This window comes from Cetorhinus maximus, chromosome 14 (assembly GCF_964194155.1).
Source record: "Cetorhinus maximus chromosome 14, sCetMax3.hap1.1, whole genome shotgun sequence".
Lineage (NCBI taxonomy): Eukaryota > Metazoa > Chordata > Chondrichthyes > Lamniformes > Cetorhinidae > Cetorhinus > Cetorhinus maximus.
Genome location: NC_135892.1, coordinates 39,878,989 through 39,901,539, shown reverse-complemented (window position 1 = coordinate 39,901,539; position 22,551 = coordinate 39,878,989). Strand labels below are relative to the sequence as shown.

At 45.4% G+C, this 22,551-nt stretch overlaps 1 protein-coding gene across 1 annotated transcript in view; it reads right to left on the bottom strand.

Moving 5' to 3' along the window:
* sytl3 (synaptotagmin-like 3) overlaps positions 1-22,551 on the bottom strand; it is a 189,375-nt gene that overhangs the window by 80,858 nt on the left and 85,966 nt on the right. Inside the window, exons 7-9 of the mRNA XM_078556832.1 lie at positions 22,471-22,519; positions 11,842-11,914; positions 7,459-7,589 (exon numbers count right to left, since the gene is read on the bottom strand). Of these exons, the coding sequence (XP_078412958.1) occupies positions 7,459-7,589; positions 11,842-11,914; positions 22,471-22,519 (253 nt within the window). The remainder of the gene's footprint in view (positions 1-7,458; positions 7,590-11,841; positions 11,915-22,470; positions 22,520-22,551) is intronic.

Below are 22,551 nucleotides of genomic sequence, written 5' to 3'. Positions count from 1 at the left end.
TATATAAAATAGTTCAACCCCACTGTGAGTATGGTTCCTAATTCTGGGCACCTAAAGGATGTGAGAGAGAGGGTTTAAGGAGGTGGGGTTCGGGGATGTAAACAGGAAAAGCACCAAGGCCCATGATTTCTCTCCTGGCCCTGATTCAGTCAACCTATCCTTAATTATAAATTCTAGTAATTACCCAACAACAAAATGTTAGGTTAACTAGCCTATAATTGCCTGGTTTCCCTCTTTCACCTTTCTGAAATAGCAGAGTGACAAATGCAATGTTCCAGTTTAAAGAAACAAGTTCCAGAGTCAAGAGAACTTTGGAAGATTATGGTCAGGACATCTGCAATGTTCTCTCCTACTTCCTTTAAAAAGCTGGGATGGAAACCATCTGGACCTGGAGATTTGTCTCTTTCATGCATTATTCTACTGCTGTTAGCTCGCTCGTATTTTATCATATCCACATCATAGCAGAGCCGGTTAGCTTTGTTGGCTAAGCGTGTGGTGCAGAATAATATCTACAGCACGAGTTCAATCCCTGTTCTAATTGAGGTAGTTCTTGCTTTGCCCCACAGTGATGCAGTGCCAAACTACCCAGATGTCCTGGATCCTCCTCACCTCTGGCTTCATGTAAAAGCACCCGAGAGTGAGGACAGCAGTAGACACACTTCCTTGACTATAATCAAATTCTTTAGCATAGGTTTGGCTGTAAGAGTGTGACCTTTGAAATCACTTACAGCTTGGACATAATTGAACAATGAGAAGTCTACCGCTAATATGTTAATCCTGGTGTGTCGCTGTCCTGGATTCAGCATTGGTTTCCTTAGGATGCCCAGCATGCTGACCTCTTTCTCTACTGTCAAGACTGGTGCAAAGTAATTATTTAGCATGTCCACCGTTTCCTTAATTTCATTGACAATATCATGTCATCAGTTTTCCAGGATCAACATTTCTTCTGACCAACCTCTTTTTTACCTAATATGTTTGCAAAATGTTTGTGTTGTTCCTGATATCACTTGCAAGTTTCTTTTCATACTCCCCTTTTGTAGCTCTTACTATTTGTTTGTCACCCTTTGCTGTTTTTTGTATCTTTCCTATTTGCCAGGATCTACTTTTTGCATTTTTGCATGTTTTTTTTAGCTTTATATTGTTTCTTATTCTTTAGTTAGCCATGGCTAATTTTTTTGTTAAGTGGAGCTTTTTCCCTTTGGGGTATTAATTGGTTCTGTACTATATTAAATTATTTTTGAACACCACCCACTGTTGTTTTATGTAATAACTGATTTGCTCAGATTTCTATGGATCTGTCAAAGCACATTGAATTTAGCCTAACCTAAATTGAAAATCTTTGTGGTTGTTTCACATTCTCCTTTCAAACATTATGTTGACTTTGATACATTGTGATCACTATTAGTTAAATGTTCATGCACTGTTAGGCTGTTAATTAAATGTCTCATTGCTCATTACTAAATCTAACGTGACATGTCCTCTCGTAAATTCTAGGTCATTTTGCTGCAAAAAACTATCCCAGACAAATTCAACAAATTCTGTGCTAGTCTGCTTCTCCCAATCTATATGAAAGTTAAAACCCCCATTAAAACACTCTACCTTTGATACAAGCTTGTCTAATTTCTGCATTTATACAATCTACCATTTCACAGCTGCTACCAGGGGGCCTATACACAACTCCCATGACAGTCTTTTCTATTTCTTAATTCTACCCATACCGTCTCCACTGCCTGCTTGCCTCTTGTTATATCCTCTCTTATTATTGAAGTGATTTCATCCTAAATCACCAGGGTTATTACTCTCCCTCTATCATTTTCTCTCTCTTAACCGTAAGGCCTTATAACCTGGTATATTTAGTTCCCAGTCCTCACCATCTTGCAGCCCAGTAATGTCTACTATATCATATTCTACAGGTTGAATTTGCACCAGCAATTCATTCAATTTATTCCTAATGCTCCATTGGTTTGTCTCTTTGGGCCACACGCCCTAACCTGAGCACAAAAATCTAGCCTGAGGGCAGAATCGTTTCAGATTAGCACCAAGTGCGGTAGCAGGCGGGGAAAACGATGTTTTACCCACAGTCCGCAATGGCGGCTTCTCATGCCATATTGTCCCAAACCCGCCACGTTAATTATGCATTCTCGGGAAATACGCTGTTTCCATGGCGGGTGGGTTCTGATTTGCCCACCACGCCATCATCTCGCCGCTTCATCATGCTGGGCACCATATTTAAAGTGTAGCCACGTGCACACCTCTCAGTGCTTCCAGCCCAGGACTGCTGCACGGAAGACATGGCCCCGAAAGGCAAGAAGGCTGCAATCCCCAGGTTCAATGACATGTCCCTCGAGCGCCTTTTGGACATGGGAGCTCCGCTGTGATGTCCTCTACCCCTGCAAAGGCAAGTGCGGGAACATCAGGAAGGGATATCCGCTACACTCCTCAAATTGCAAGGCACAATGGAGGAGTCCGTCTGCCTTCAGGCTGAGGTGATAGTGCTGGCATGCCAACACACCAAGGTCAACACTGGTAGGATGGCGGCCGCCACAGAACCTTGGTCTAGGATGTCATTCCTGCACTGCTGCGGGGGCTGAGCTCCAAGAGGTCCAAGCCTCTTTCCTGTGCTTTGTGCAGCCTTCAGACCAAAGTGATGGTCCGACCCCAGACTCCCTGACATATAGTGATGCCTGCACCTCGATGTGCCTGTCATTGCTGCCAGAATGTCGTGGGTACGGGTCACAGATTTCAGTCATTCTGTGTACTCTCAGCGCCTTTAAGGTGGGGCCGGCCCCCATCTCTTCAGCATTCGTGACCAGTGACGCTGTGCTCCTGAAGCAGTCAGGTGTTGAAGGCTGACAAAGGATCCGAAGCTTTTGAAGTTTCATGGCTTCATCTCTATGATATGACCCTGATCACAGATCGCAAGTGAGCTGCCCTCGGCCAGACAGGAGTCAGACATTCTCAGAGGCTATGTGAAGATCTACGGAGTGTCCTCACTGCATGTCGTCATCATCCTCCTGCAATCGCGCGACTATTAGGGCCTCCACTGTGTCTCCATGACAGGGGCATTATCACAGAGGATATGGCACTGCCATAAATCAGACTGGAGTCAAACATTCATAGGTGCAATGTGAGGGCCCATGGTGTCTCCTCACTGCATGTTGTCATCATCCTCCACAAATCTAGCAGCTACAAGGGACTTCTGAGTGTGCCTGTCTCATCCAGCCAATGCGAGGGCCTCATTGCTGTCATCATCACCTTCGACGACCTCATCACCCTCATCATCATTGGTGTCCTCCTCTTCAGAGGAAACCTCCATCTGCTCCTCAGCCAGCTCCTCTCCCTGTTACAGCGCCAGGTTATAAAGGGTGCAGCAGGTGACAACGATGCGTGACACCCTTTGTGGACTGAAGGGCTCCACCAGTCCAGCCCAGGCACCGGAACCTCATTTTCAGCATCCGAATGGTTTGCCCCACCAAGTTGCGAGTTGCAGCTTGGGCCTCATTATACCTTCGCTCTGCTGCAGTCTGAGGCTGCCACACGGGTGTCATCAGCCACGTCCTCTGTGGGTAGCCCTTGTGCCTGAGGAGTCAACCCTGCAACTCTGAGGACCCTGGAAGACGTCAGGGATCTGTGACCAACTGAGAATGTAGGAGTCATGCACGCTCCCTGGAAACTGTGTGCGGACCTGCAGGATGCATTTGTGGTGGTCACACATCAGCTGCACATTCAGCCAGTGGAAGCTTTTGCGGTTGACATAGTTGACCCCTTGTTGCAATGGAGACCTGAGCGCCACGTGAGTGTAGTCAATCACACCCTGCACCTATCAGAAACCTGAGATCTGGGCAAATCCAATCGCTCTTGCATCCTGGCTGTCCTGGTCCCAGATGAAATGTATAAAGTTGTGTGCCCTCGCGAAGATGGCATCCATGACCTCATGGATGCATTTGTGGGTGAAGGCTTGTGATATCCCACAGAGGTTGCCTGTAGAGCCCTGAAAGGAACCACTGGTGTAGAAATTGAGCGCCGCAGTCAAATACATGGCCACTGGTAATGGATGCCCTCCATATCCACGTGGCAGCAAGTCCTGCAGTAAGTGGCAGATGTGTCCAACCAGTTCCCTAGACATGTGTAGTCTTCAGTAACACTGCTTCTCAGCCATCTGCAGGAATGAAAGGCAGCACCTATAGACCCTGGGTCTAGCAAGGCGCCGAGAAACGACAGCTTGCTGTGGCTCTTCAGTGGTGTGTGCGGGAGGCCCAGCTGCCCCTTCTTCCTGAGGGTGATGCTCCTCCCTCTGTGCAGCCAGGTGCCTCCATCGCTCTCTTTGTCATCTTGGCTTTCTGTATGCCACAAGGCATACAGCTAGTTCACCAGGCTCCATGTGCCTGATGTACCCCTCTTGCAGTATGAAAGAGAGAGACACATGGGTTAGCTTGGGTGTACTAAGAACCTCTCTTGGTTAAGGCTGAAGGCCCCTTAAAGCATCTCAGAGAGCGCTGGCAACCACTTGGGTAGCCAGAGTTTAGTGCGCTGCATGGCTGCCCAAAACCCCACCCACCTTCCGCCCCACTCCACCTGACCGATTGACAGCAGTTTTGCCCATTGAACTGCATGCTGTGCTCTCAGCTCTAGTGCAGACAGTCTCTTAACCTGCGCTGCAAGGCTGTTCTGTTCGCTTAAACCATGGGGGGAGACTGGTCCAAACCGGGATGCTGACAGTGCAAGGGGCTGTGAGCGCCTCCACCAGTAACTGATCCATGACCAGCTTCCGCAAGGAGATTATACAGCGTGCCCAGTCGTCTAACTGTTCTGCAGTCCACTAAAACGCTCATTAGTTTGCAGTCTGTGCTTGAGGGGTGAAAAGCTCTAGAGCATTTGGTGGCACTTTCAGGCCTCTGTGTTGCTTGAGTGGGCAGGTAAGCTAGAGGCCTGACTTCAAGCATGTCAATGAGGCTGTCTCTGAACTGCTTCAGTTGCAGAGGAATGGTCACTTAATACAAGGTTTCCCTAACGAATGGTCACTTCCCCCCCCACAACCTGCACGTGCTACCATTAAGTGCAGGGCAACCCCTGCCTCCCACCACCCCACCAAACAGTCCAGCCCATCTCCACTGTAGGGCAGCCCTTGCCCCCACCCCAAGTCACCTCAACCGCAGGGCAGCCCTTGCACACCCGCCCTCCAACACAGCTCAACCTTGAAGTCTAACAGGCAACCCGGGTGAGCACTGTGCAATGTTACTGTGCACTTACTTCTGAGGTCCCCTCAAAGTACAGCCCGCCAAGTGCACATCTTATATATGCTGTTGTGAAACATGTTGCCGTACAATCACGCCGACGTAGGCAGACAATCCAGCAGGGGAGTGGGGTGGGGGGGGGGGGGGGGGGATGGCAGTGTGATTCCAACGGACTGGCCTTATAATGATATGCAGATATATTACAATCAAGTTCCCGACATCAAATGGCAGGAAACACGGCTTTCCATCAACGGGTTGAGCAGACGATCGCAAATTGGTTTCACAACATCGTGAAACCAATTTCTGGCCTTCTCGCCATATTGTTCGCTCACACCACTGAACATGCCCGACGCCAGCTGGCAGGGAAAATTCCACCCAGAGACTCCAGTGCAGTATTGAGGGAGTGCTGCATAGGTTGGAGGTGCTATCTTTAAGATAAACCGAAGCCTTGTCAGCCCTCTCAGGTTGATGTAAAAGATCCCACATGGCGCTATTTCAAACAAATCTGCCTGTAGGAGCTTCCTGTGTATAAATTGGCTGTGTTATTTCCTACATTAAGATGCTTCAAAAATATTTAATTGGCTGTAAAGTTCTTTGGCATACCTTGAGATTGTGGAAGCTGCTATATAACTGTAAGACTTTCTTTCACTGCTAAACTTGGTGCCTTCACCTTCCATTCCATCACATTTGTTGAACTACAGAAAGCAGTAAATTCCCACCCTGCAGAACAGGGCTGAATTTCTAAATCCCAGGACCAGCACAACACCTCACCACTTCACCCCTGCCATGTTGAGGGAATGCTGGGTGCAAAGGTACTGAGGAAAATCACAGATAGCAATGGACGAGGCTCCCTGTTACAAGCAGAGATTTGAAATATTATCCCTTACATGCTTTGCAGGCATGGTATGAATGAAAGGATTCATTCTGTGGAGCTCCAGTCTTGATGGGTCCCTCAGCTACAGTGGGCACAGGTCCCAGTAACTGAGCTACAGTGTTACTGCCTAAACAAAGGAGCAGAACCCACAAATTCAATATTTTCATTGAAAATGGAACTTGTTGAGTTCCTGCAAATGGCAAACAACCTACATGCAGCGGCAAGAATGTTCATATACGGTTGTATCTCCCAGTCTTCTTGGTCCTAGAGCTTTACTTGGTAGTCTGCAGGGATCAAAGGGGAGTTTCATAGGCCTGAATCTTGTACACGTGATTGGCGGGCCCAAAATCGGATGTGAAATGCGCTTCTGGCAGCGATTGGACCCCAAATGCAATTTCATGCTGGCTGGCCAATTAATGGGCAGCTAGTGTGAAACATGCAGTGAGAAAAACTCAGCGCTGCAGGGAGAGAGGGGACGGTGGTATGAAGAGGCCGAGCAGCAAGAAAAGTGAGTGTGGGTGGGCACTTCTAATGAACTCCCTGAAGGCGGACAGCTGCTGTGGAGCTACCTCACGGAACTGCAGACTTGTAGAAATTAAATGAGAAGAAAAAAATGTGGCAAATTGTGTCCATGCAGCACATTCAAGCACCTGGCAGCAGAGCTCCAAAAACCTCAGTCCTCAGACTTTTTAATTATATTTCACTCTGGACATTTCATCCTGCCCTGGATCAAGGTTCTAGCGAAAACATGAAGGTTGTCTGGCCAATTAGCCCGTCCGCCAACTGTAAAGGTGGGTGGGCCACGTAAAATCATTTTCAATTGACTCCTTAATGGGCTTAGTTGCCCGCTTAATTGTCAGTGGGTACGCTTCCGACTGCCACGCGTGCCAGCTGAGCAAAATATTGCGCGAGTGCGTGACGAAGTCAGGATGCTCGCCCAATGTCTTCTTGCACGTTTTCACGCGTTGTTGGGTTGTGCATCCACTCAAACGACGTAAAATTATGGCCATAGAGTTTTTTTCCAAAATTGGTCTCCTTTTTTTTGTTTGTTTTTCTGCTTCTTGCAGGGGACCACTTGGCCATGCGGAGTGAAGAGGATAATGGCATGTTCAAGTTACATGGGATAGGCTTGATGGATGAGCTATTCTTTCCCTCTCCATTCTCATACATTCATATAGGCAATCTATTAAGGTCTGACTTAACTCTGGACCATACTGTAACAAAACTGTCTAACTGGACGAGGTCTCAGTGTAGGCCTTTACTCTGGATTTACACTAGGACTAAACTTGAAGTGGAAAACCTCCCTAAGTTATCAAACTATCTCTCCTAAGTATATTGTGTAGATCATACCTTGCAGGAGTTGACTAAGGCTGTGTCTGACAGACTTCTTTTCTCTTTCTTTAGCTCACAGTCTTCTTTCCCATAATCTGCTGTGAGTAATTTGCTGCCCTTCATCACATCTTCTTGGGACTTGGAGATTTCTAGAAAGACTCAAACATTAAAAACTAACACAATAAAACAGTGTATTCATCAATACTGTCAATATTTATTTACTTTAGACTAGAACACAGAATCAGATTTATTAATGAAACTGAAAACTCCCATAAAGTGCTTGAAATTCAATCAAATACACACTTATTTTTATGACTAGAAGAACTAATTTTAACCTGGGCTGTGTTGTGTGTGGGTTGAAGGGATAGGAATTGGGGGTGCTGTGTGAACATTACTTGTTGGTGTGAAGCCTGGGCTTTTTAACAGCCAATTAGTCCTCAGTTAGTATTTGATTACATCAAGGACAGTGAGTAGGAGTGGATTTGTGGCAAGAAATGGATGCTGCTGGGAAGCTGAGGGAACAATCCTCAGCATAGGATGGGCAGGAAGAAAATGGGGATTTGTTGCACAATCGATGCCAGTCAGAGTCAGGAATAACAAGAGATGCTAAAGGATTCCTTGTGGGGCCTTGAGAGCATTCCTACACCTTTTTAAACTCCCAAAGAATCCTTCCAAAAAATTTTTAAAATAGCTTATTTTTGCCTATCATGTCAGGTTTCACTGGCAGCTTTGGTGCTATGTGAATCTCCCACATTTTAAGTTAAAATGACGACACAGCATTAGTGATGTCTTTAAGCCGCAACTTTCACATTCTAATTAGGCCCCCCCACCTGTGGCAGGTGACCTCCATGTTGCCAGAATCTTGTAAAATTGCAACAGACATGAGCGCATTGGAAAAATGTAGCAAATCCTCAATCAGTATTTGAGCCACTCGCCAGCCTTGCTTGTGCTGGGAGAGCTAGATTAAAATCGTGCCTGGAAATCCCAAGTCATTTTGGATCTCAAGCTGCTTATCCTGGTTCAGATTTTGTAAATGTAGTTGTATGTTATACTGGGCTGTGGTGGCAACATCCTTTAGAATTATAACTTTAAAATGTGACCTGATATAGATCTTTCTGTTTGCTTTTTTTGTGAAATCATCATGGAAATGTTTTAAATTCAATCTTCTTAAAAATTGATTTCTTCAACTGAATCTTCCAAATCCAAGTTTCACACTAGGGCCTGGATTTCCACTACCAAGGTGGGTAGCTCAGGTCTGGAAACTTTTTGGCTCGCAGCATCTGCCTTGGTACAAAGACCCCTGAATTTTTTTTTATTCATTCACAGGATGTGGGCTTCGCTGGCTGGGCCAGAATTTATTGCCCATCCCTACTTGCCCTTGAGAAGCTGGTGATGAGCTGCCTTCTTGAACCACTGCGAACTAAATGGTGTAGGTACACCCACAGTGCTGTTAAGAAGGGAGTTCCAGGATTTTGACCCAGCGACAGTGAAGGGACGGCGATATGTTTCCAAATCAGGATGGTGAGGTGCTTGGAGGGGAACTTCCAGGTGATGCTGTTCCCATCTATCTGCTGCACTTGTCCTTCTAGGTGGTAGTGGTTGTGAGTTTGGAGGGTGCTGTCTAAGGAGCCTTGATGAATTCCTGCAGTGCATCTTGTAGATGGTACATACTGCTGCCACTGTGCGTCGGTGGTGGAGGGAGTGAATGTTTGTAGATGTGGTGCCAATATCTTTGCTCCGATGGGATGGGTGTGGGATAGAGTCGGGCTCACCGCCCCCAGCAGCAGATCGGAGATGGTCACAGGGGCAACCAAGTGCCAAGGTGGGCTGGTTAAAAGACCTGCCTCAGTTCTCTGGGATTTCATCCCAGTTGTCTGGTTACATTGTAGGCCCCCCGGCCCTCGCTCCTTACACCCCATCACCCTCCCTACTCACTATTCATGCACCCTTGCCAACTCAATGCCAACTCACGCTCTCCACCCACACTGCAATGGCTCCTTATAGCCCCCATGCCAACTCATGGTCACTCCATGCCCATTCACCCAGTGTATACTATGTACGGAACCAATTAAACCTATAGTAAAAATGGCATGTAAAACTGCTTAGAAGAAATACACATTCATCCTTCTTTGAAAAACATTGGTGTCCCTACAACCCTTTAAAATTGTTAATCTTGTTTAGATTAAGAGGTGTGAATTGTTAAAACTTCTGTTATTGATAATTTAATGGTCTGTTTGATTGATATCTTTATAGGATTGTAATAACACCCATTTTTTTTCAAAAAATTATGAATGGATGTTTTTTTCTAAGCAGTTTCACACACGCCATTGTACTATAGTGTTCATCGCTTATGTACATAGTATATACTGGGTGAATGGACATGGGGACGATAACGGGCCATTGGGTGCTCGTGGGAGGGAGTGACTTGAATTCAGTTGTGGAGCATGGGAGCTGTAAGGGATCATGGGGGTATGTGGGGCCATGAGTTGGCATTATGTTGGCACTGAGGGGACATGGGGGGAATGGGTAAGACATTTTGAACTTACCTTTCAAAAGGTTCCCGAATACAGACCACGGTTCATGGCTCCTCTGAAATCTGTGAACTACAAATTATGGAGTAACTCGTCCAACTCCATGATACCCACCCCTAGAGGGGAGCCGGCCAGGTTAGGACCACAAGGTACGGGCTTGCTATCCTTATCCTATGTCAGCAAAAATGGGGGGTTTCGGGAGCAGGGACGAGAATTCTAGAATTTGGTCCCACTCGCCATTTTTACATGGCTCTGAAGTCCTTCTGACACCATGAAAATCCGGGCCTAGGTCTGGAACGAAGCATATCAGCACATCCACAAATCTACACTAAATATATTGACCTACGTATGCTGACACACAAAAACAATCAAAACATTTTTGCTCTACACTAAAGAGAAGATATTGCACTCTGGTGGTCTCAATGCACATCAAAGAACTGTATTTCCCCTGCCCAGGATTATTCATCTATTAAAAAATCTCCCCTCCAGTCTACAATCTAAACATTAATGGGCAACATTTTCCCCCCGTTGGGGAGGGATGTGCGGGAGCGGGCGCAGGTGGGTGAGTTCCTGATCAGGGGCGCGTTGCCATTTTATGTGGGCAGGCTATGCGCGCGAAAGAAATCACAGATCACCCTGAGGCAAAGTGCAGCCTCAGGGAGATCACTGGAAGTTTTAAAAATTTGTGGAAGTGTAGAAAAAAAAATTCCTGACATGTTCCCTCATGAGACACTGTAACATGAGCTGGCTCATGTCAATTTCTTTTATTTCAATATTTCATAAACATTTTAAAGCCCTTATGAAACCTCATCCAGCCCGTGGATGAGTTTTCATGTTTTTTTCTAAAGGCCGCCTGGCCTCCTCGCCTGCCCGCCACATTAAGATTGGATGGGCAGGTCCTTTAATTAGCTTAATTACTTTTTTAAAGGCCTTAAGTGGCCATTGACAGTTCGGGGGGTGCGCAGCCGACCTGAAAATGTAAATGACACGGAGTGACACTGGGATGCCCGCCCGACGTCACCCCACGTCATTTTACGTGTCGATCTATGCCCTGCACCCCCCCCCCTCCCCCGCTCGCTGACTGGGAGATGCAGCCCATTAACTGAGGAACAGTGTTTGGACCATGCAAATTACAAGAAGCCCTGGACCAATCAAATGTTATCAAGAGCTGATCCAGTAGTAAGTTCGTTAGATGCAAGGAATGATCCCCAAATCGACCCTTTGCACTGGGATCCCACAAGGCAAACGTCACATCTACACTAACCTTTCTTCTTTACATGTACTGGTAGGCCAATTATGCATTCACAATGAGAACCCACATTTCTGTTGTATAAAAATAAATTGCATAAATAAAAGTGAAATTTGGCAGCATGTGTGGAGGGAGAAACAGTTAACGTTTTGAGTCCATTCTAATTCTTTTTCCGAAGAAGAGTCATATTGAACTCAAAACATTAACTCTGTTCGCCTGTCCACAGATGCTGCCAGACCTGCTGAGTTTTTCCAGCAGTTACTGTTATGACATTTATATGGCGCCTGGAACATAGTAAAATGCCCATAGCACTTTACAGTAGTGTTATGAGACAAAAATTGCCACCAAGCCAAGGAACAATATATTAGAGTATCTTCCATTTTTACTTCAGTTTTCCAGCAGGCTTTAAATTGTGGTAACTTGTTACCATTTGATTAGAATTCTACTTGTTGGCCATTTCATAATGGAGTCCCTTTTTTAGTTACAAAGTTGAAAGACCACTAAATCTCATTGAGTGAGCTCAAGCTAAAGCACCTCAAAGAACAAAATAATAAACTCCTTGTGAGGAAGGGAGTTCAAAGAAGACACCAAAACTGAAGAGATAGAATTGAATTGACTTACGTTTGATGTGGCCAGTGAGAGACCAGAACAAATTCTCCATAGATCTGGTGAATCCTTTCGAATGCTTTTGGTCCTATGGGTCATCAAATCAGCTTTGATCAAGTGTACAGTTCCGACAAAGTCCATTCAACTTAGCACTTAACAAAATAACATAAACACATGGGTTGTAAAATTCAATCAACTAGCACCACTTCTAGCTAGGCAGCCGTACCTTTATGTAAAAGCACAAGAGATGCCACTAGCTGCTAGTTAATGGATGCTTTCCAGGCAGGCCACACATATCGTGCAACTGGAGTTGCACACGCAGCGTGTCCCCTGCATGTGCCCAAAGAGGTTGAAAAGGCAGGATCATGATATCACGGACGTCAATGCAACGCACAAATATTAAATTGGCAACAAATATACAGGAAGCATTCCTTATTCACTCCTTAAACAACAAACATTAGCAAGCAAGATGAGCTCTGTTCTGGGGCTATTTAAAGGATCATTCAACAAGTCCCAGCCGAGGTGTTTTTGATTTACTTCACATAACATTGGTTGAAGCCTTGTGCTCAGTTGATGAAAGAGCTTGAAGGTTTTTGCTGTTTAATGAAGGACTGCTTTTGCATAAATATGGTGGAAGTAGTTGCAATGCCACTTGCTCATGCAACATAACCAGGTCAGGCGGAGGAGGAAGCAGAAAGGGGAACTTATGTGACGAGGAATGAGTAGGGTGGTCTTCTGGGAGCACTAGTCCTATGATGGGTTGAGCTAAGAGGCTTTGTTTAACTAAAGAGGAGTTGATGGAGTTCACAAAGACCTGGAGCCTCAAACCAGGGTGGAAATGGCCCCAGTGGCTGTGAAGATCACCATCTCCTTTTTATTCTTTGCAACCAGTTTCTTCCAAGCAGGAGCTGACAACATTAGCAACGTGTCTTAATTTTCCATCCACGGAAGAATCCAGAAGGAGACAGAGACACTCTAAGGAGAGGGGGCTTCATCCTCTTCTCCCTGAGGAAGGATGACCAGGATGAGAGGGCGTGTAGGTTCACCAGGTTAGCAGACTTCTGATGGTGCAAGGCACCATCAACTGCACAAAATGCACAAATGTGTTCTGCAGAGCCCCCGTATCAATTGAGAGTGGTATCATAACCACAAGGACTACCACTCTATTAACATGCACCTGGGTGAGAGCACACCAAGAATTTCATTTGGTGAATGCTGCTATGATGTTTTTGTCCCTTATCCACTATCTTCAGGCCTCCAAGGTTGACAACAGATGGCTGCTTGGAAACAAGGGATAATGCATTCACACATGGCTCATGACCCCCTTCTGTCACCCCACCATGCAGGTCAGAGGCTCTTTAACAAGAGCCACAGTGTGATACATAACACAATGAACAAGCCATTGGTAAATGTTGCTGCCTAATCACTTGGGGAACTTGGGACCTCTGCAGCACATGCCTGCAAGAGCCTCCATGTTCAAAGTAGTGTGTTGTGTCATCCATAACTTTGCATTTATGAGGGTCTAGCCATTAACTCCTGGGATATGAAAGCCATGTCATGGGAAGGAGGAGAAGGAAGAGGAGGAGGAGCAACAAGAAGAAGAGGAGGAAGGGAAGAGACCACATACACCAGCTGCAACTGGATATATTGAGAGGGACTGCAGAGTGAGGTTCTGCTTCAGTTGAAACTCCCAACATGGACTCACTATCTCTTGGCAATACATCTATTTCAGTGCCCCTATGACAAAGTTCCCTTGGCCTACATCAAACAATAAAGATCAATAGCAAGTACCTTCACACAATAACTTTATCCATCAATACATCAATCATACAAAATAAGAACTAATCACCCCATGCATTGCCTTGCTACCTGTCTTGTGGGTGCCCTTGCTTGGGCTAGTGTTCCTACATGGTGCTACCCTAGGAGCTAAAGCGAGTGGAAGGCTTTCCCTGGAGAAAATTACATATGGCCTTGGAAAATGCTGTTGGTTAGTTCTGGGTGTTGAGAAACCGGGTTCACACAGCACCACCTTAGTAAAGGAGCAGCAGTCTGGGCTGGCTGGTTGACAAGTATAAGAGGGCTGGTGGACTGGCAATTACTGGAACATGAATGTTGTCACCCTGAGACGATACAGTAGAGTCAGGCTGCTCCACAGTGTTACTACCATTCCCATATGGTGGCACCTCAGCAATACTTCTTATCTTGTGGAGTACAGATTACTAAACTGCCGTGAAAGCCAGCCTGTTACAAGAACACAAGAGATAGGAGCAGGAGTAATCCTTTTGAATCATCAAGCCTGCTCCACGATCAAGGCTGATCTTGGGTTTCAACTCCATTTCCCTGCCCACTCCCCAAATCCCTTGATTCCTTGAGAGACCAAAAATGTGTTTATCCCAGCCTTAAATATAGTCAATGATGGAGCATCCACAATCCTCTGGGGTGGAGAATTCCAAAGATTTGAGTGAAGAAATTTCTTCTCATCCAGTGTGCTTGCACACGAGCAGGGGAGAGACCTCATCCTGAGTGAGACACAGCCAGAGTGAGTGTGGGTATTGGCAATCTGGTGCACAGTGGGAATTGAACTGTCTTGCCCTGCTGAAGCAGTAGAGGCTATAAGGGAGATGAATGACTGGTAAGTCGTGGGTAAGGTCAGGTAAGTATTTACCTCTTATAGTTTAAGGTCTTTTTGTGGTTTACAGTTTGTATATTCTGTAGTAACGAGGATCAGGAAAGAAGGGCCCTAGAGTAATTGATTTAAAAGGTTTAATTTAAAGGGGTAAGTCATGGTAGGAGAGCTCAAAGCCGTGGTGTGCTCCTCGTGCTCCATGTGGGAAGCCAGGAACATTTCCAGTGCCTGGGACCAGCTTGTGTGCAGGAAGTGTGTCCAGCTGCAGCTCCTGGAAGCTCGGGTTTCAGGGCTGGAACGGCGGCTAGGAACACTGGAGCATCCGTGAGTCTGAGAGCATCGTGGATAGCACGTTTAGAGAGGTGGTCACACCACAGCTGAAGGAACTTGAAGAAGGAAGGGAATGGGTGACCACCAGGCAGTCCAAGAGAAACAGGCAGGTAGTGCAGGAGTCCCCTGGGGTCCTGCTTGCAAATTGGTATTCCATTTTGGAGGCTGATGAGGGCAATGGTTCCTCCAGGGAGCGCAGACAGAGCCAAGCTTCTGGCACCACAAGCAGCCTGTCTGTACAGGAAGGGTGGAAGAGAGGAAGAGCAATACTAATTGGGGATTCTATAGTCAGGGGAACAGATAGATTGGATCGAGTGGATTTCTTGAAATGTGTACAGGAGAACTTTTTAGGTCAATATGTAGAGGGTCCAACAAGGGACGGCACAGTGCTGGACCTAATTCTGGGGAATGAAGCCAGACAGGTGGCTGAGGTGGTAGTGGGGGATTATTTTAGTGATAGCGACCACAACATGGTACAATTTAAGTTTGTTATGGACAAAGAAATAGACAAGTTGCAAAAAAATGTTTTGGATTGGGGGAGAGCAGATTTCAGTAAAATAAGGCAGTATCTGGCCAAGGTAGACTGGGAACAGCTACTTGTGGGGAAATCTACAGAAGAGCAGTGGGGGGCATTCAAAAAGGAAATGGGGAGGGTACAGGCTGAACATGTTCCCTCTAGGGTGATAGGAAGGAGTGACAAGCCCAGAGAACCATGGATGACCAGAGATATTCAGGATACGATGAGAAGGAAAAGAGAGGCTTTTAGCAGGTACAAGGGAAGCAAATCAGCGGAAACATTAGTGGAGTACAGAAAGTGCAGGGTGGAGCTTAAGAAAGCAATTAGGAGAGCAAGGAGGGGATATGAGAAAGCTCTGGCTGGTAAAAGTAGGGAAAATCCCAAGATATTCTATAAGTATATCAATGGGAAGAGGATAACCAGGGAAAGAGTAGGGCCAATTAGGGACCAAGGGGGCAATCTATGGGTGGAGCCAGAGGACATCGGTAGAGTGTTGAACAAATACTTCACATCCATCTTCACCCAAGAGAATGAGGATGAAGGTATGGAACTCAGGGAGAGAGACTGTGAGGTTCTTGAGCAAATTGATATAGGGAGTGACAAGGTATTGGAGGTGTTGGCAGGCTTAAAGGTGGACAAATCTCCAGGTCCGGATGATTTTTTGTCCCAGACTGCTGAGGGAGGCAAGGGAGGAGATCGCAGGGGTTCTGACCCAAATTTTTAATTCCTCCCTGGCCACGGGGAGGTGCCAGAGGACTGGAGAATAGCTAATGTGGTTCCGCTATTTAAGAAGGGTGGTAGAGATAAGCCAGGAAACTACAGGCCAGTGAGTCTCACATCAGTGGCAGGGAAAATATTGGAGAAGATCCTGAAGGAGAGAATCTATCTCCGCTTGGAGAGGCAAGGTTTGATCAGGGATAGTCAGCATGGTTTTGTCAGAGGGAGGTCATGCCTAACAAATTTGATTGAATTTTTTGAGGAGGTGACCAGGTGTGCAGTTGATATGGATTTCAGCATAGCTTTTGACAAAGTCCCACATGGGAGACTTATAAAGAAGGCAAATGCACATGCGATACAGGGTAATTTGATAAGGTGGATTCAAAATTGACTTGGTTGTAGGAGACAGAGGGTGATGACAGAAGGGCGCTTTAGTGACTGGTGTACCACAGGGATCTGTGCTCGGTCCCCTATTATTTGTCATTTATATAAACGACATAGATGACTATGTGGGGGGTAGGATTAGTAAGTTTGCGGATGACACAAAGATTTGGCTGGGTGGTTAACAGTGAGGTTGAGTGTCTTGGGCTACAGGAAGATATAGACGGGATGGTCAAATAGGCAGATAAGTGGCAGATGGAATTTAACCCTGAAAAATGAGAAGTGATACACTTTGGAAGGAGTAATTTGACAAGGAAGTATTCAATGAATGACATGACACTGGGAAACTCTGAGGAACAAAGGGACCTTGGTGTGTGTGTCCATAGATCTCTGAAGGCATGTTAGTGGGGTGGTGAAAAAGGCATATGGGACACTTGCCTTTATCAATCGAGACATAGATTACAAAAGTGGGGAGGTCATGCTGGAGTTGTATAGAACCTTGGTGAGGCCACAGCTGGAGTACTGTGTTTAGTTCTAGTCGCCACATTGTAGGAATGATGTGATTGCACTAGAGGGGGTGCAGAGGAGATTCACCAGGATGTTGCCTGGGATGAAACATTTAAGTTATGAAGAGAAGTTGGATAGACTTGGGTTGTTTTTGTTGGAGCAGAGAAGACTGAGGGGCGACCTGATCGAGGTGTACAAGATTATGAGGGACATTGACAAGGTGGATAGGGAGCAGCTGTTCCCCTTAGTTGAAGGGTCAGTCATGAGGGGACACAAGTTCAAGGTGAGGGGCAGGAGGTTTAGGGGGAATGTGAGGAAAAACCTTCTTACCCAGAGGGTGGTGACGGTCTGGAATGCGCTGCCTGGGAGGGTGGTGGAGGCAGGTTGCCTCATATCCTTTAAAAAGTACCTGGATGAGCACTTGGCACATCATAACATTCAAGGCTATGGGCCAAGTGCTGGTAAATGGGATTAGGTAGGTAGGTCAGGTGTCTCTCACATGTCGGTGCAGGCTCGATGGGCCGAGGGGCCTCTTCTGCAGTGTGTGATTCTGTGATCTCAGCCCTAAATGATCAACCACTTATCCTGAGACTGTGCTCCCATGTTCTGGATTCCCCAGTGAGCGGAAAAAATCTCTCAGTGTCTGTCCTGTCAGAATCTTGTATGTTTCAAGGAGATTACCTCTTGTTCTTCCAAAATCTAGAGAATATAGGCCCAATTTACTAAAGTTCAAATCATAGAAAAATCCCCTCATTTCAGGGAACAATTTAGTAAACCTCGGCTGTACTGCCTCCAATTCAAATATGTCCTTTCTTAAGTAAAGAGAACAAAACTTCACACAATACTTTAGGTGTGATCTCGCCAAACCCTGTACAGTTGTAGCAAGGCTTCTCTATTCCTTTACTGGCAGGGCCTTGCAATAAAGGCCAACATGCCATTTGCCTTCCTAATTGCTTGCTGTGCCTGCATGCTAACTTTCTGTGCACCTTGTACAAGCACACCCAAGTCTCTCTGAACATCAACATTTAAACCTTTAAAAAAAAAGTCTGCTTTTCTATTCCTACAACCAAAGTGAATAACCTCACATTATGCTTCATTTGCCAACTTGTTGTCCAATCAACATTTCTATATCTGTTTACAGCCTCTCTGTGGCCTCCTCACAAGTTACATTTACACCTAGCTTTGTATCATCAGCCAACTTAGATATATTACTACATGTCTCTTCATCTAAGTCATTAATATAGCAAATTGCTGAAGCCCCAGCACTGATCTTTGTGGCACTCCACTAGGCACAGCTTGCTAACTTAGAAATGTCTTATTTATCCCTACACTTTGAGTCCTGACTGTTAACCAATCTTCTATTCATGCTAATATATTACCCCAACTCTGAGAGCCCTTAACTTGCCTATTAACCTAATATGCGACATCTTATCAAATGCCTTTTGGAAATCCAGGTACACTGCATTTACTCGTTCCCCTTTATCTACTTTAGTAGTTACATCCTCAAAAAATTCGAACAAGTTTGTCCCTTTTCAAAAACCATGTTGACTTTGTCTGATTATACTATGATTTGCCAAGTGCATTATTAAGACTTCCTTAATAATAGATTCCAGCACTTCCCTGACAATTGATATCAGGCTAACTGGAGTGTAGCTCCCTGTTTTCTCTCTCCCTCCTTCTTTGAATAGTGGTATCATATTTGCTAACGTTTAATCTGCTGGGACCATTCTAAAATCCAGGGAATTTTGGAAAATCATAGCCAGCGAATCTATTATCTCTTTTAGAACCCTGGATGTAGGGGTTTGTTGGATTTTAGTTCCATAATGTTCACTACTACTTTTTCTCTACTGATATTAATTTCCTTAATTTCCTCACTCTTATTAGCACTTAGGCTAGCCTCTATTTCTGGTATGTAAGTTGTGTCTTCTTCTGTGAAGACAGACACAAAATATTTGTTCAATGTCTCTGCCATTTTCTCAATCCCCATGATTACTTCTCCTGTCTCTGCTTCTAAGGGACCAACATCTACTTTAGCTCCTCTCTTCCTTTTTATATACTTACAAAAATTATAACAATCTGTCTTTTATATTTCAGGCTAATTTACTCTCATATTTCATTTTTTCCCTCTTCATCAACTTTTTGCTGGCCCTTTGCTGGTTTTTAAAACATTCCCAATACTCAGACGTGCTACCAATCTTTGCAACCCTATAAGTCTCTTCCTTTAATCTAATACTATCCTTAACTTCCTGAGTAAGCCATTTTTCTTGCTGAGTTTTTGTTTTTAAATGGAATATATTTTTGTTGAACATTTTGAATTGTTTCTTTATATGTTCCCTACTGTTTATTTATCACCATACCTTTTAATCTATTGCCTTTGTTACACACTCCAGTAATTTCTTGTTTAATGCTCTGTCCAACAGTATAACTACTGTTAGGAGCCTGAAAACCACTCCCACTGTGTTCCTGACTCTTGCTATTTATAATATCCACCCATACTGATTCAACTTCATGACCTCTGAGCCAAGATCCTTCCTCATTAATGTCCCTGTGTCATTCTTTATCACCAGAGCTATTGCTCCTCCTTGGCTATTCTGTCTGTCTTTTCAAAATATTGGGCATCCTTATTTCCCAAACTCGGTCACCATGTCACTGTAATGGCATTGAATGCTGAGATCCACATCCACAATGGCAGCTGTCTGTGCCTGGATGCCAACCTCCAAGGATCTCATGACTGCTGTCTGAGCTTACATTGCAGCACTGGCACATCTGCAGAACTCTACTTGTATAGCAGTAGAAGCTGAGACTGTGGCCAAAATAGCCATTCCATCATGGATCAGTCAAACAGTGCTGCCATGGAGGTGCCCACTTCATCAACGGATGAGCTACAATCTGGCCACAGTGGGGCCAGATTCTTCCATGCTCTAACCAGTGGCTGGATGCTACCTGGCAGACCTGCCAATGCACCATGCAACTCCATATGCATGTTCATTCACGATTTCCTGTAGCCTTCCCAAACAACATCCCCACCTGAGTTCCCTAGAGCAAAACTGATGTGTGACTTCACCCTCCAGGGAGTCCACACATGAACTGACCTATCCCCCTATACTAGCTGCAGCACACTACTGCTCAATGAATCAACACATTCAAGTCCCAATTCTATACTAGCCTCTAAGGTTTGGAAGGCACCACTGTTTGAGCTGGTGGCTGAAAGTTTAGGTCAAAAAGTGGTGCTTATTCTTCCAACCTCTCTTTCTCCTCTTGCCCTTCCATTTGCTTCTGGGGGAGATGAAGTGCCAGCAGTCCTCAATAACCTGAAAGCACAAAAGCATAAGGGAAGGATTAAGGGTAAGAGACGTGGCTGGGGAGAAAATCAGGTCATTCCATCTGCAGTTTCCATTTCATGGCACCTTTCAGGAAGAGGGGTGGGAGTTAATGGAGAAAGTACACAAGAAACCAACATACCATTGCATGGAGAATCCAGCTTCACCATAGCATAGAGAGTTGCACAGAGCTTGGAACCCATCCTTTCAAGACAAGCACTAAGGGAACACACAATGGAGATGAATTCTCTTTTCTTTTAGTATTAATGTATTGTTGGGTAAAGTTGTGAAGTTAAAGTGTGAAAGTAGTTAGTTGCTGTTGGCCTTTATTGCATATTTGGCTATGATAACTTTGCAATGGGGTCTCTAAAATGATGTGTTGTAAGAGGATGATGGGTCCATGTTGGGTTGGGGCTGTTCCTTTCAACTGAAGTGAAGTCCCACTATGCAGTCCCTTTCACTCCGTAGAGCTGGTGTATGTGGTTTCCTCTCTTGCTCCTCCTCCTCCTGTCTTCCTCCTCCGCTTCCTTCTCCTTCCCCCGGCATGGCCTCCAGATCCAAGGAGGATATGACTGGGCCATCATACCTGTGAGGTTGTGGACAACTCAGCATTGTACCACAAACACAGAGTTCCTCTCAGGTGTATATTGCAAAGATTTCCCGGAGCACCAAAGTCACTGATCAATGACTTGCTCCACAGTGTCACATGTGGATCCATGTCTCTCAACACAGGCCTTCTGGCTTCGGGTCGTGAGATGGCAGAAGTGGGGCATGAGCCATGTGTGGGTGGGATACCCCTTGACTGCAAGCAGCCATCCTTTTGTCTCTCTTGGAGGCCCAAAAACAGTCCATACTGATGATTGTCACAGGATAGAAGCATCAGGGTGCTGCCAGGATAGCAAGCATTCACCAAGATGAATTTCTTAGCGTAGTTGCACATCAACTGCTCATTAACTGAATGGTAACCCTTGCCATTGCAATATTGCTCCCAAATGACATGGAGTGTGCCACAGAGCCATATGTGTACAGTCTATGGTACTCTGCACAACCAGAAAACCCACTATCCTAGTGAACCTGCGTGCTCTTTCAACCTGGTCTTCCCTCCTCAGGACAAAGAGGATGATGTCCCCTCTCCTCCTGTAGAGTTCCTCTATCCCCTCCTGGATGCATTTGATGGCAAGTTGCGACATGTCACTAATGTTGCCAGCTCCTGTCTGGAAGGAACAGTTTGCGAAGAATGAAAGGCATCTGTAATCTTCTCACCCACTGGGAGGTCTGGCCTAACCCCAATTTGAAGCTCCAGGTGTAATGAAGGAAGTGGCACAAATCCATTACCACCTCCTTAGTAGAGCAAACCCTCCTCAGGCACTGTTCCTTGCTCATTCCAAACTAGACTGGTGCTCCAAGAAGATCCTCTCAGGCAGGGCCTCTTAAGGGGAGCTCTCATTCTCCTCACTTTTCACAGAGGATCCCCTCTCTGCCTCTTTCCCCACCTCTTTATGCTGCATGAGCAACTACTGCAAGGCATTGTAATTCTCTCACCCTTTCTGTGGTCAACAGAAGCCTTTTAACTCCTCAAGAAACTCAGAGCATGTTTCCACCAACTTTGGTGAGCACAACTGAGTCAAAGTACCTCAGCTGCAACTTGCTGAATGATTCTTTAGATAACCCCAAAACAGGGACCATCTTACTTGCTAATGTTTTTTGCTTCAGGAGTAAGGAAGGAGTTCTTTGCACATTTTTTGGCCAATTTTATTACTTGTGTTTGTACCAGCCTGTCATGGTTTTGCCCATTCACTTTGGGATGACACACCTATGGCCACCACAGGACATGATGATGACAACTTATGACATTGTCCCAAACTTTTACTTGGGAGTTATGTCTGCTTGGCACTGCTAGAAGCAGGAGAGGGCAGAATATCAGCATAAACTGGGAAAGGGGGTAGAAAGCCTACATGAACTTGGGAAGTGGTTGGAATACTGGGGGGTGGAATGGATTACTAAAATAAACTGGGGATGGGTTAGATTATAAACATAAATTGAGATATGAGGAAGAGTAGCAGCTGGATCTGAGAAAAGGAGAAGGGTACCAACATACACTGGGAGGAAACCTGTAAACTGTGCAGTCACGTACCTAAAACACCCTGCAATGGCTGCCACTAGTTGACCTCGACAGAGTAAGAGTAATGGTTTTGACTAACAAGGATTTCTAGTTTATTGATAATAAATTCGCAACATGGTCTTACCAATAAACATCCCACAGGTGGGGGAGTAGGAGGCACAATGACGATATTACTGAAAAATAAAACATTCAGCATTTGAGTTTT